Genomic DNA, 15,002 nt, shown 5'->3' with positions numbered 1-15,002 from the left:
CAAGGGGGTCCGAGGGCACACACCAAATTAATTTCTGCTTCAAGTAAGCACTGGACAACTCTTTGGTTCAGATGGTTTCAGCTTTACAAAGCAGGCGGAATTCAACTTGCCTTCCTATCATGAATGTGACAGTTTTCGCTGTTGCTTTTTGGGAAATTTTGCTTAGGGTTCAAAGAGCTCCATGGTCCCCGGGAACCCTGATTGAGAAACACTTATATAAATTACTAGCTATTGAACCCGTTCTATGCCCGGGTGGCGAGCATTTTTATTGGTATATGCTGCCCCCATCCTCTTTTGTGCTGCGCCCCATTCTCTTTTGTGCTGACCCCATCCTGCGCCTCCATCCTGCTCCCCCATCCAGAGGCTGTGCCCATAACACACTGTCAGGCGCCATTTTGATGAAGACACACTGCAAATGTGTCTTCACTAAAATGGCATCGGACAGCGCGCTATGCGCATGCACCGATTCCAGCGCCGCACCCCTCCCCCGACCTCCGGACCGAACAGAGGCGTGGTGGCAGCACTCTTCCCGGTCAGGTATGTACTTATGGTGCCGGACAATGCGATATGCGTTCAGTGTCTATGCATACCGTGATCTCCAGCGCTATACACACCTCTTAGCTGTAATGGCTGGATGTGTTCTTCTGTCTGGAGCCAGACTGTGCAGGAGCATCGCGCATGCTTAGTCTGTAGAGGCTTCGGACAGAAGGACACATCCCTGATTATAATATAGATGTCCCCCAATTCTGTTAATATCCCCCATCCTGGTATATATGCCCCCCCTTCTTATTATACGCGGCCCCCATTCCATCCTGGTATGCATGGCACCCCTGATTCCCATCCTGTTATGTATGGTACCCCTCCATCCTGGTATACATGGCCCCCTCATCCCAATTCCTGGTATGCACGGCCCCCTCATCCCCAATCCTGGTATGCATGGCCCCCTCATCCCCAATCCTGGTATGCATAGCCCCCTCATCCCCAATTCTGGTATGCATGGCCCTCATCCCCAATTCTGGTATGCATGGCCCCCTCATCCTCAATTCTGGTATGCATGGCCCCCTCATCCCCCATCCTGGTATATATGCTCCCCTTCTAATTATATGCGGCCCCCATCCCATCCTGGTATGGATGGCACCCATGATCCCCATCCCTGTGTGCATGGCACCCCTCCATCCTGGCATGCATGGCCCCCTCATCCCCAATCCTGGTAAGCATGGCCCCCTTATCACCAATCCTGGTATGCATGGCCCCCTCATCCCCAATCCTGGTATGCATAGCCCCCTCATCCCCAATCCTGGTATGCATGGCCCCCTCATCCCCAATTCTGGTATGCATGGCCCCCTCATCCCCAATCCTGGTATGCATGGCCCCCTCATCCCCAATCCTGGTATGCATGGCCCCCTCATCCCCAATTCTGTTATGCATGGCCCCCTTATTCCAATCCTGGTATGCATGACTCCCTCATCCCCAATCCTGGTATGCAAGGCCCCGTCATCCTCAATCCTGGTGTGCATGGCCCCCTCATCCCCAATCCTGGTATGCATGGCACCCCTGTTCCCTATTGCTGGTATGCATGTCACCCCTGATCCCCATCCTGGTACGCATGGCACCCTTGATCCCCATACTGATATGCATGGCAACCCTCATTCCTATCATCGTATGCATGGCACCCCTCATCCCAATCCTGGTATGCATGGTACCCATCTCTATCCTGGTATGCAGGGTACCCACTCTTCCATATCCTGGTATGTAGGGCCTCTCATCTCTATCCTAGTATGTATAGCATCCCTCATCCCAATCCTGGTATGCATGGCACCCCTCATCCCATTCCTGGTATGCATGGCACCCCTTATCCCATTCCTGGTATGCATGGCACCCCTGATCCTGGTATGCAAGGCACCCCTCATCATGGTATGCAAGGCACCCCTCAGCACCAATCCTGGTATGTATGGCCCCCTCATCCCCATCCTCTTATGCATGGCATCCCATCCCCGAATCCTGGTATGCATGGCACCCCTCATCCCCCAATCCTGGTATGTGTGGCACCCCTCATCCCTATCCTGGTATGCATGGTACCCATCTCTATCCTGGTATACAGGGTACCCACTCTTCCCTATCCTGGTATGTAGGGCCTCTCATCTCTATCCTGGTATGCATGGCACCCCTCATCCTTATGCTGGTATGTATGGCCCCCCTCATCCCTATCCTGGTATGCATGGTACCCCTCATCCCTATTCTGGTATGTATGGTACCCCTCATTGCTATCATGCTGCACACACACAAAAAAATAAACACTTATACTCACCTCTCTTCCCTGTGCCTCAGAACTGCGTCCCGTTCTGTCGGAGGCCGGGGGAGGAGTGTGGCGCCGGAGTACGCGTGTGCCCATACCGTGCTGTCCGGCGCCATTTTGTTGTAGACACACTGCAAATGTGTCTTCAGTAAAATGATATGTGCCGATTGCGCCGCCTCATTCCTGCCCCAGCCAGAATTGAGGCGCCACAGCAACGCTCCTCCCGATCAGGTAAGTATGTCCTTATGGCGCCTGAGATCGCGGGATGCGTTCAGTGTCTATGCATATCGCAATCTCTGGCACCATACACTCCTCTTACCTGTAACGCTTGTGCAGTCTATAGAGGCTTCGGACAGAGGAATGAATCTAGCGTTATATTATAGATAATGGCATTCAAAATTAGCAGAGACAATTGCATTAATTGGCGAATGCAGTTTTCAACATACAGCCGAACTTTTGTTGGTAATTGGTCGTAATTTGAATAGAATTATAGGAGTACCATATAATTAGCATCATAATTAATTGCCATTACCTAGTAAAAACAAAGGTACTCTTCCGGTATATTGCGTCAGTTTTCCAAATATAGCTGCACATACTGAATTTGTAACACCAAAACAGATGATCACAAAGCCAACATATTTTAACCCCAAGATGCAGGTCACATAAGACTAGAGAATAATAAAAGGAAAAAACAATATTTAATATCATTAGAAACTTTATCAATATTTAATTGCATTATAAACTTTATCAAAGAGTGTTCAACAGATTTTCAGCAAAGCTTAAGGCCCAATTTTATGTGGAATTTTTTAAAGTCCCATTTCTTTTTTGTCTTGTGGTATTTGCTGCCTTTTTTTGCCTGAATAAGATGTCGTGCAGGTATACCTGAAAAATGACACATATCTCCTGGCTGGTACCAATGGTCAGGAGAACACAACAGGGGAATCACACAGATCCCACCACTGCCACCAATTTGTCAAGGGAACAGCAGGGGAATCACACAAATCACACCGATGCCAACAATTTGTCAGGAGAGCATAGTTAGCCGCCTGTAATCGTCAGAACAATTTAAGCAATTGACTGACGAGTGATAAATGAGGCCACAGCTGTTTTCACTACTTAGCCAGTTATTGGAGAATATAATATATACACATCCGATTCAAAGACATGGAATATATATACAGTACAGACCAAAAGTTTGGACACACCGTCTCATTTAAAGATTTTTCTGTATTTTCATGACTATGAAAATTGTACATTCACACTGACGGCATCAAAACTATGAATTAACACATGTGGAATTATATACTTAACAAAAAAGTGTGAAACAACTGAAAGTATGTCTTATATTCTAGGTTCTTCAAAGTAGCCACCTTTTGCTTTGATGACTGCTTTGCACACTCTTGGCATTTTCTTGATGAGCTTCAAGTGGTAGTCACCGGAAATGGTTTTCACTTCACAGGTGTGCCCTGTCAGGTTTAATAAGTGGGATTTCTTGCCTCATAAATGGGGTTGGGACCATCAGTTGTGTTGTGCATTAGTCAGGTGGATACACAGCTGATAGTCCTACTGAATAGACTGTTAGAATTTGTATTATGGCAAGAAAAAAGCAGCTAAGTAAAGAAAAACGAGTGGCCATCATTACTTTAAGAAATGAAGGTCAGTCAGTGTGAAAAATTGGGAAAACTTTGAAAGTGTCCCCAAGTGCAGTTGCAAAAACCATCAAGGGCAACAAAGAAACTAATAAATAAATTCCATGAACAAGGTTTAGCCGAAACGCGTTGGAATGTGCTGTACCTAAGAGCCGCTATATTGCTCATTCTGTAACTCATCCTTGGCTTTTACAATTTGAAATTAAAAGTGAAGTTTTAACAAGATATATACAACCCTGGTCCTGCTGGAGACATCTTTGCTTGATTTCTCATTACTTGAAGTTTTAAGTAAAGCTACTTTGTTTTGGAAACTTCCTATAACTTAGCTTTTCTTAGACTACATTGATAAAGTCTTATTCAGGTTACATGCACTTTTATTTCATTTCCGCTGTGGAAAAGCACAAAAGCATTTTTTATCTGTGGATTTTCCTCATCACATTCAAGTCTATGGGTAAAATCTGCAAATAAAACAGATATTTACCAGTCCGCAAGAGAAATTGACATGTTGCAGATTTCAAAATTGTATCAAGTTTAGGTATCGACAAAGTAAAAAAAGCACAGTTGGCATGAGATTTCTATAAATCCCATACACCAAATGCTCACCTGGGGAACTTAGTCTAATATGTAAGGGGCCCTCGACAGATGATTGTTGGGTGAGGTAAGGATTTATCGGACTACTGATCATTTTATTGTCTAACAGCTATGCCACCAGCAGAGATGTCTGACAGTGCCTTTCTCGTAGAGAACACAGAACTGGGTGTATGGGAGACTTAGGAAAGATAGCTGCTGGCTGATCAATCAACTGAACCATCATTTGGCTGACAGCTTTCTAAAGTGTATGTGACACGCCCCTTGGGCCGTGGGGTACTCGGTGCCGGGCCGGTCGGTGCAGGGGATGTCACAGTGGCAGTGACCCGGTGCGTGACCCAGGGCGGTCAATAAAAAGGGGATTATAGTTTTTATAGTTTAATGTTTGTGACGCCACCTGTGGTATGCGGCTATATGGAGCCGCCGCTTCGGTGCAGATCCTCTGGAGCTGATGGTGACGCAGCAGAGTTGGTTCAGCTCTCCACAGGTAGAGCTATGCTCCAGGGCAAGTAATAGTGATGTTATGAGGTAGATGTTGCTAGTGCTGTGTAGTGCAGGGCTGGTGATGGCGCAGCAATTATTCAAGGACACAGTGGGGTGCAGTCTTCAAGGTTTTACTCACAGTTATTGAACTCCAGGCTACCAGTGCCAGAGTAACCTCCCACATTGTCCTGCATTCAGCAAGGAAGGGGTTCAGCAATCTCTCAAGTAACTCAGGAGTACTTAAATGGGACCCCGTTCTATGTGCCTTCCTCGGTCGTCTTCCTGCGCTGGCTCTCACCCTCCTGCCCTGCGCCTAACAATCAGTGTCCCAAGCCAGTAGCCTCAGGTCTTGTCAGGCGACCTGCAGTCCCCTGGACCCTCTGTGGCCACCTTTTCGGCGATGTAATTGTGGTGGTTGGCAGCTGCACCTTGCAAGTACAGCAGCCTCCGGTTATCTAGCTGAGCCTTGTAGTTCTCCACTAGTTTAGGGGCTGGTCCCCTCTGCGGCCTGATCCCTCTACGTTCCTGCAGATTCGGGCACACGGGTGGCATCCGCACTTCCCGTGCCCCTAGGATCTCTTCTGTTCCTCCTGGAGCCTTCCCTGCTCCTTCCTCTTCCAGCCTTTCCTCCTGGACCTCTCAACTCAGGCCCGCTCCTCCTGAGCAGAGCTCCTACAGAGCTCCTGCTCCCACTCCTTCTCCTCAGACTGTTTGGTTCTCTCTGCCTGCTTCTAGATGGTTCCCTGCTTTCTTATCCTACTGCTGAAGTGCTCCCCTGAATTTCTTCCTCCACCCGCACCCACTACATGGTTCCACCCTCCAGCTAGGGACCAGGGACTGTGCTCTCCCTTAGGAGCAATCTCGCCCTTCGCTCCTGAAGTGTAATGGATGCAAGTGTATGGGTCCCGGGCAGTACTCCATCCTTACCTGAGAGTGGGATACCACACCTCTGGATGAGATGCAGTACCTCTGTGGCGACTGAACCCACAGGGGCGCCACATATGGGAGGCTTTAGTCGGACACTTGACCCTCCAAACTGTGCCCTCAATAAATACCACTCCCCCTCACTGGCTACAGTAAATATTCCTTGTATCTTCAGTCCCACTAAGGAGTGCTTACCTTCCCCTCCTTTGTGGCGCTCTATCACATACAGTCCTCACCCAGCGTCGGACTGGAGTACATTGGGCCCACCAGAGAAAATCATTCTTGGGGCCCACTATGTAGCTACATAGAAATAAATAAAAGACCACCAATTGTGGATCAAGTCAGTGGAAAAGGTGCATCAGTAGTAAAAATAGCAATATCTGCACAATATCTGTATGGATATTACCGCTATTAATTTGCTGTGGGATTTCCATTTTAGAAATTAAGCAGCAAATACAATGTGAATGTGCCCTCTAATAGTGGTGGGGGCCCTAAATCACTGATGTATGACATTGGAGTGATATTGAAAGAGCTTTCCCTTACATCACCCATAGACTTTTTATGGAGATCTCTCTGCCACATTTAAGGCCATAAATTTTTATGAAGGGCCTTATTTTGTCAGTAGTGGGGAATTTTTTTTTTTTAATCTAACAGGGGTGATAGAGGAAGAGGAGGCTCAGTCAGGGGTGACAGAGGGAGAGGGGGCTCAGTCAGGGGTGATAGAGGGAGAGGGGGCTCAGTCAGGGGTGATAGAGGGAGAGGGGGTGTAGTTAGGGGTGATGCAGAGAGGGGGCTCAGTTACGGGTGATATAGGGTGAGGGGGTGTAGTTAGGGGTGATATGGGGGGATAAGGCTGCTGTCAGGGGTGATGTAAGGGGATGGGGATAAGTCAGGGGTGATATAGGGTGATGGGGTGCAGTTAGGGGTGATGCAGGGAGGGGTCTCAGTCGGGTTAAATTGGGGGAAGAGGGTGCTGTTAGAGGTGATGTAAGGAGATGGGGTTCAGTCAGGGGTGATATAGGGTGATGGGTGCTGTTAGGGGTGATGCAGGGAGAGGTTGCAGTCAGGGTTGGTAAGAGAGATGAGGGAATAGGGCCTTCATTCATTCCTAAGTAACTTAGTCCCCTCCCCCTCTATCACCCCTGACTAAAGGCTCCTCATTGCACTTACTCACTATTAGGCTGGCAGGGGGGCCTCCTGTAATAATTGCAGCTGTAACAGGAAGTCGTCTATCTTCTCTGCTGCTGATGTGGCGCCCCTGAGGGTTCAGTCGCCACAGAGGTACTGCACCTCACCCAGAGGTGTGGCATCCCCTTCTTTCAGGTAAGGACGGAGTACTGCCCGGGATCCCAACACCAGCATTCAACACTACACTACTCCAGGCCGGCTGGAATTGCATTATGCACTTCTTCTGCTGCCCTGTCCCTGGCTGGAGTGGGGGGAACCAAAGAGAGGGGGAACCAGTAGTGAGTGTGGGTGGAGGACGTAGAACAGGGGAGCACATGAATAGGAGGTGTATAAAAAGGGGAAGCCATCTTAGAGTTCAGTGCAGTCGTTCAGTCAGTGAGTAGTAAGGAGAGGAGAGGAGGGGAGCAGAGTCTCTTCAGGAGCTCTGCTCCAGAGTGGGGCCTAGCAAGAGAGACCCAGGAGTGAGAGGGGAGCAAGGGAGGAATGCTCCGGGAACAGAAGGGATCCCAGGGGGTACGGTGAGTGCAGGACGGCACCCGTACGCCCAAATCTGCCAAGCGTCAGAGGAATCAGGCCGCAGGAAGGGAACCGGTCCCTGGACCACCCGTGTTACTCCAGGTCTCGGCTGGAAAACCGGAGGCTTCTGCACTTCCATGGTGCAATTGCCACAACCTCACCCTAGTCGCCGTGAAGGGCATCAAGTAGGTCCGGGAACTCCAGGTTGCCCAGAGGGATCTCAGAGTACTTGATCGGGACTGTGTGTGGGGAGCGCAGGGCAGGAGAGAGAAGACCCAGCGCGGGAAGTCGGCCAAGGAAGGAACATAAAGGAAGGGGGTCCCGTTAAGTGCTTCTAATATACCTTAAGGAGTGCTGAACCCCTGCCTGGCAAACGCAGTGCGACGCGGGAGTCTGACACCTGGACAGTGTACCCAAGGAACCTAAAAAGAACTGTGAGTAAACTCGGATGACTGCACTCCACTGTCTCTGTCAGTTATTTCCACCACGCTACCGCGCCTGCTCTACAACGCCCAGCATTACCATCTGCAACTACACTGCCCCGGGGGCTCGCTCCACCTGTGGGGAGCAGAAACATCCCAGCTGCCATCCCATCACCCCCGGAGGTCTGCAGCAGCGCTGGTCACCATTACCAGAAACCACAGGTGGCGTCACGAGACAAACTGTTAACAAAAACCCCCTTTTAAAGAGTGACCCCAGGGTACGGGCCCGGGAGCCGACTGCCGTGACATCCCACAGAAGGTCAAGGCCCGGGTACTGAGTTTCCCCCATGTCTCCCTGGGCAAGTCACTGACACAGTGGGGGAGGGGAGCGGGCACTGTGTGAATCCCTGTACAAAGCTGTGCTGTACAGCCAGCGAGGACACACACAAAATTAACACTGATTAGCTGTGCTGCGGCCAATCAGTGTTAGCCTTATCAATAGCTACACCTCTCTCTCTGCTTGTTCAAGGCAGGGAAGAGTGGTGACATAAGAAGCTATCAGGGTGCATCAACAGTCTGTTACCTACAACTAGCAGTCTGCAACAGGGTCGCCTGGCTTTAGTGTTGAGTGATGCGCACTGTGCTCCCCAGCCTGGTTGTGTAACTCTGGAAGGAGCTGCGAGGAGTAATGATGTCCTGCTGGCGGCTCTTCCCAGAGTAACCGGGAGAGCACAGCGCGTATCACTGATAACACTGAAGCCACGCTCCCCTGTGGCAGACTGCGGCACACTAGTTGTGAGTAACAGAATGCTGTTGCGCCCTGACAGCTTCTTATGTCACCGCTCTTCCCAGTTAAGACAACCGGGGAGAGCGGTCATTATGCGCATCGCTGGTACATGTGAGGTATGTTCACTGTGCCAGCAGATGTCAGTGCCTGGGCCCACTGGAGGATCCTCCGGTTCCCCGGTGGGCCAGTCCGACCCTGTCCACACCCCATGCACCCCTACATACAGTCTGCACCCCATGTACCATGCACATAAAGCCTGCTCCCCTATGTCCACCCTACATACAGCCTGCATTCCCATGTCCCCTACACATACAACCTGCACCCCCATGCCCCCCCCACAAACAGCATTCACCCCTATATGTACCCCCTATATGTACCGCCAAAAATAGCCTGCCCCTCCACATATATTTTATTTATTTATTATGCATTGCTTACACAGCACTATCATTTTCTGCTGCACTTTACAGACATTATCATCCCTGTCCCCAAAGGGGCTCACAATATACATTCCCTATCAGTATGTCTTTGCAGTGTGGGAGGAATTCAGAGAAAATGGAGGCAACCCATGAAAGACGAGGGGAACATACAAACTCCTTGCAGATGTTGTCCTTGGTGGGATTTGAACCCAGGATCCAGCACTGCAAGGCTGCAGTGCTAACCACTGAGCCACCATGCTGCCCATATAGCCTGCATCCCCATATATATCCTGCACCCCCACATATAGGCACCTCACAGAAATGGACATGAATTAAAAAAACATCACAGAAAAGAAACAGCCTTACCAACACCAGGTCAGATTACCAAAGCACAAGCAGGATGCAGCAGACCTCCATGATAAAGGCAGGGGGCAAGCACAGGTGCCAAATGCTAATGCGACAGCCACCCCCTCCATGAATTGGCAGATATGTGAGTGACTGTAGTACTACAATTGCACACAGATGGGGCTTGCATAGGACGCCAGTCACACAGGTGTGATGCACAGTGTCTGGCTTACAGCCTATTAATGATGCCCATAATTTTAAATCAAGAGGGCTGTCCAGCACTATATACATCCACCCCACAAGACAGACGCCCTAATTCATCCAACCAACACTAAAGGGCCTGGGTGCATCCTGCAAAAAATGAAAAATGTGCAAAAAAGATGAAAGATGATGTATGAGATAAATACATTACATGAGGTAAGTGGATAGTCACCGGAGGCAGATAGTCACTGGACGCGTTGTTAACAGCTGTTGACTATCTCCCTAAGATCCTTATTGGTCCACCAGCATTTAAATATCCGGTTTTTTGTCTCTAGAGCTACTTCACTTGGAAAAGCCAGGAGGGTGAAATATACGTCGGGATCTGCTCTTGTGTGAGGTCAGTATGTACATATACTTTCTGCTATTTGCTGCTTATTGTCTCTATATTACTCTATATTATGCACTAACTGCACTAATGCACTTTACCATCTGTACCTATTGACATACATTTTATTACATATCATGCTGCTCCATATGTTGCACTTTTTTTCACTAGTGTACTTTACTATCTGTACCTAGTGGCATACATATATGCTACATATTACATTATTTGTTGCACTGATTGCATATGTATATGGAAAATGATTTGTAACATATACTGTATGTCATTTGAGAAATTCTATTGGCATTGGGACAAAATACTTGAGCTGTATTATTACTTATTACTAACCTAATTATTGTTTGGTGCATATATTTTATTTCAGTGTATATGAGACCCCTCTCTTGTTTTTGTGGTTATTGTACCATATTATGTTATACTGTACCTCCACTTAGTTATCATGTTTGTGTCTAATATCCCCCCCTTTTTCCTTGTTTTTATGGATTCTTCTATAAATTAAAATAATTGATTTATATATTTGAGCTACGTTCCCCATTTTGTAGGTTCTACATCTGGGGCTCAGCAAATGTAACATGGTGTTCACAATCTATTCCAGCCAAAATTGTGCTCCAAACTTAAAATAACGCCCCTTCCCTTTGGAGCCCTGCCGTATGCCTAAAAAATAGTTTCTGACCACATATGGGGTATTGTCGTGGCCAGGAGAAATTGCATAACAAATTGTATGGTCCATTTTCTCCTGTTACATTTGTGAAAATGAAAAATTTGGGGCTAAAGCAACATTTTGTGAAAATAACTACATTTTAATTTATTGTTCACAATTTGTTTTAATCCTGTGAAGCACCTGAAGAGTTAACAAATTTCCTTAATCAGAATTTGAATACCTTGAAGGGTGCAGTTTTTAAAATGGTGTCCCTTTTGGGTGTTTTTTAATATATAAGACCCTAAAAATCACTTCATATGTGAAGTGGCCCCCCTAATAAAATAGATTTTGTAAATAATGAAAAATTGCTGCTAAACTTTTAACCCTTCTACATTTGTAACAAAAAAAATGTTTAAAAACGTATGCTGATGTAAATTAAACATGTGGCACATGTTATTTATTAATTATTTTTAGTGGTATGACCACCTGTTTTAAGGGCATAAAGATTAAAATTTCGAAAATGTGCGATTTTTTCAAAATTTTCATCAAACTTCCAACTTCTTCATAAATAAGCGCAAATCATATAAACCTAAATTTACCACTAACATGAAGTACAATGTGTCATGAAAAACAATGTTGAAGAATTTCAAATTTATTTTAACATAAATTAACATTGGTCAGAATTGAAAAATTTTGCCTGGTCAGACGGTGATAACAGGCTTCAGCGGTAAGGGGTGGAAGCCATAAAAAAGAATATTTTCTATTTTGCGAAAAAAAATTTGAACCACATGCACCATTTTGAAGAATTTGACTAAAAAAAATACAGAGAATACCACAAGCCTAAAAAGGAAAAGTGACTTCAATAAATCTCAAATGATGCCGCTGTTTATTAATTGTAGATATATTTGAGAAAATAAAGATACATACCTTTGTAAAATCACTGGCAATAAAGCCTTGTTCAAAACCGCTAAACATAGTGAGTGGAATAAGAAGACATTGTCGTTTATCTCGGAGATGCTTAAATGCTAAGAGAAGTGTGGAACCACAGTTAATGTCTTTTTCTTCTCTGTCTCCTTGTATTTGATCCAAAAATATGATTATCAATAACACAGCTAAAACTCCACACGCTTAAAGGGGAACAAACACATGTAAATTATATTTTAAATATTGCATATTGCAAATACATACAGCGTGGACAACACAAATTAGCACCTTTTGACTTTAAATGCTGAGTTCCGTGTTATATGTCTGAATATACAGAATTTTGCTATCACCACACAAACATAACGTCTATGTCAAGAGCAAATGAATATGAAACATCTATTGTGCATTTCTCACTCATATGCATAGTGTTAAATGGATTTGATAGTGTTTTTGGAGAATGTACAGACATGTCACATGGTGATTCAGTAAATGCTTGTTGAGAGAGCGTAATCCTCAGTGGCTCATGGAGTCACTCTCAAAATCTTCATTGGCTTGTTATAAACTTCAGGGCTTTATGTTTTCCATTTTTGGGGAGATTAATGAAAATGATCCGAAATGATGCATTATAAGCAGCGTGAGCCATATGTTGAGACAATATGGAAAAGTATCTCCTGAACAGCACCTTCAATGCTGATAGTGAAATTAAAGTAAAACTATATGGAATTCAGGTCAGGATAGACAAGTGTATGAAGAATCGATTGATTTTACAGAAAACAAACGATTTTCTTTTGTATTGTCATCCATTTTCCAAGCTTTCCAAGTTTTCCATCTGAGTATCTGTATTTTCCATACTTGTGCCATGACATTATTGCATATATAATAGACGGTCAGGTTAACCCTCAATGAAATATTTGAGCAACCATTAGTGCTAATCAACACAATGCAATCACCCAGGGCGTCCCTCTGGGAAAGCATGTACACATATCATGAAGTCAAACCATACCAGAATAAAAAATCCCTCAATGATCATATGGCAATTGCAGATCAATAAATATAGATGTTCCTATGAGCGGGCATATGATATGTAATAAATGTAATAACCACAGAGTAAATAATCCCACCAAATGATCAAAGAGAAGGGGGATAAGGAAGAACCACATAAGTAGACCAGAGGGTGTATGAGCCTACAGAAGCCCCCTATGCTGGTAAACTAACCACCAATGGCATGCTCATTGTGCTGAACATAGTAAGCCATAATGACAGAGGATACCATACTAAGACTGCGGGCATGGAAGGACCCACGCGTATCGCCGTCTAGCGGCTTCGTCCGGGCTGGTCATGTGGTGCAGTGCGCACACCGGTGAGTATATAGTGTGCATAATTACCTTAGGTATGGCTTATCATATGCCTTCTCATAGGGACATTTCTATTTATTGATATGCAATTGCCATATGATCATTGAGGGATTTTTATCTGGTATAGCTTGACTTTATGATATATTTACATGCTTTCCCAGAGGGACGCACTGGGTGATTGCATTGTGTTGATTAGCACTAATGGTTGCTCAAATATTTCATTGACGGTTAACCTGACCGTCTATTATATATGCAATGATGTCATTTATGCAATGATTGAATTGTTATTGTATACAGCATATATGGACATGGTTTTTGAGGTCTTTTTGTTTTTAAATGTTTTAACGTTTGCTTGTGTGCGCACTGATTTGATACTAATAAAATTATTGTTTTTTTATTTTGGTGTGCATAGCCTTCCCTTTGCATTAGTCTTTCCTCTCCCTTGTTGCATGAAAAATCATGCGAGAGGAGCGCAGGGAAGGAGCAGTGCCATATATGGTAAGTATATCATATTCAATCAATGATCATAACATATGGTATAGTAACCCTACACTTATCCAAGTGGGGAGGGCGTCAAAGGTACATATACATATTTAATGAATGCACAATTCTAAAATATAAATGCTGGAATACTGAATACCTTTTATAGACCCAAACATGTGCAGGGGCTCCAGAACACCTGCTTGCAGGCCCCAACGCGCGTTTCGGACCAGCCTTTGTCAAGGGGCATTTGACGAAGGCTGGTCTGAAGTGCATATCAGGGCCTGCGTGCAGGTCTTGTGGAGCCCCTGCACATGTTGGTGTCTATATAAGTTATTCAGTATTCCAGTATTGAAATTTTTGAATTGTGCATTCATCAAATATATATATGTACCTTTGACACCCCTCCACTTGGGTAAGTATAGGGTTACTATACCCTGTGTTATTATGACCATTGATTAACTACTGATCATTGTTTTTTCACCGTTTCTCCCTTTCATAACTGTGTAGAAATATAACAGTTTGTTCATGTATAACTAATTACCAGTATAGGATCCAAGAAGAATATAGATAACAGTGTTCGATGGCCGGCCAGATGTACTGTTTCCAGTTTGAGTGCTATCAACTGGGCAGTCACCTGCTCCACATATAGTTTGATTTGGCGTATCCAGACCTGAAAACAAGATTTAATCTTTTAAGGGTCTTGTCATACAGCAACCTCTCTGAATATAGTATATTAGGATATACAGTATGAATGTCAAAGCAGAGATTCTTTGATTTGGACCACCCTGTATCTGCCAAAATGACCCAGCGTGCCTATGCATTACATGGACATCCATTCATTTGACTATTATAATGAGGCTCTGTCACTGGTTGATTGGAAGCTCTAAAAATGGCTACCACAACAGATTAGGCACTAGTCAGTCTGCTAACAAGATCCTAAGGCCTGCGGTGGCCTTTACCCTTCAATCCCTGTACAAGGATCTGGACTTACACGTGGAACCCTGGGTTGGAACCATGGCATCAGCTGTTGGCCAATGGTGCAGACTGGCAGAAGAGGTCAGGTCGCCAGGTCAGAACTAGGAAGCCAATCAAGATGCAAAATGAGAAGATGGAAGAATAGTCAGGAAATGGGCTAGGTAAATAACAGGAAAAACACTGGAACAATAGGAGCTGTGATCAAGTGGTATAAACCAGGCAAGTACTATATCTGGTGACCCCCATCAGTAAGCTGGGAATTTTAGTAGGGTATTTTGCTGTCCCATTCTCCAATGCATGTGACTAAATAGCCCAGCTGAACCACACACATACTCATACAACCCTAGTCTCAGTAGCTCGACAGTACATGCGCTGACCAAAGGTTCTGGCCCCGACTTATACCCCATCAC

The 15,002-nt window shown here is 45.5% G+C and overlaps 1 protein-coding gene across 2 annotated transcripts in view; it reads right to left on the bottom strand.

The window, feature by feature from the left end:
- LOC141258248 (protein unc-93 homolog A-like) overlaps positions 1–15,002 on the bottom strand; it is a 73,288-nt gene that overhangs the window by 7,175 nt on the left and 51,111 nt on the right. Inside the window, exons 5-7 of one of the 2 annotated variants that reach the window (XM_073673263.1) lie at positions 14,159–14,268; positions 11,783–11,982; positions 2,829–2,964 (exon numbers count right to left, since the gene is read on the bottom strand). In XM_073673263.1, the coding sequence (XP_073529364.1) occupies positions 2,829–2,964; positions 11,783–11,982; positions 14,159–14,268 (446 nt within the window). The remainder of the gene's footprint in view (positions 1–2,828; positions 2,965–11,782; positions 11,983–14,158; positions 14,269–15,002) is intronic. The other variant, XM_073673264.1, reaches the window with a different exon arrangement.

The sequence above is a fragment of the Phyllobates terribilis genome, unplaced genomic scaffold, assembly GCF_046119375.1.
Source record: "Phyllobates terribilis strain yellow unplaced genomic scaffold, ASM4611937v1 Scaffold_3__8_contigs__length_932513732, whole genome shotgun sequence".
Taxonomy (NCBI): Eukaryota; Metazoa; Chordata; class Amphibia; order Anura; family Dendrobatidae; genus Phyllobates; species Phyllobates terribilis.
The sequence above is the reverse complement of the archived record's forward strand: the minus strand, read 5'-3'. Positions and strand labels throughout refer to the sequence as shown.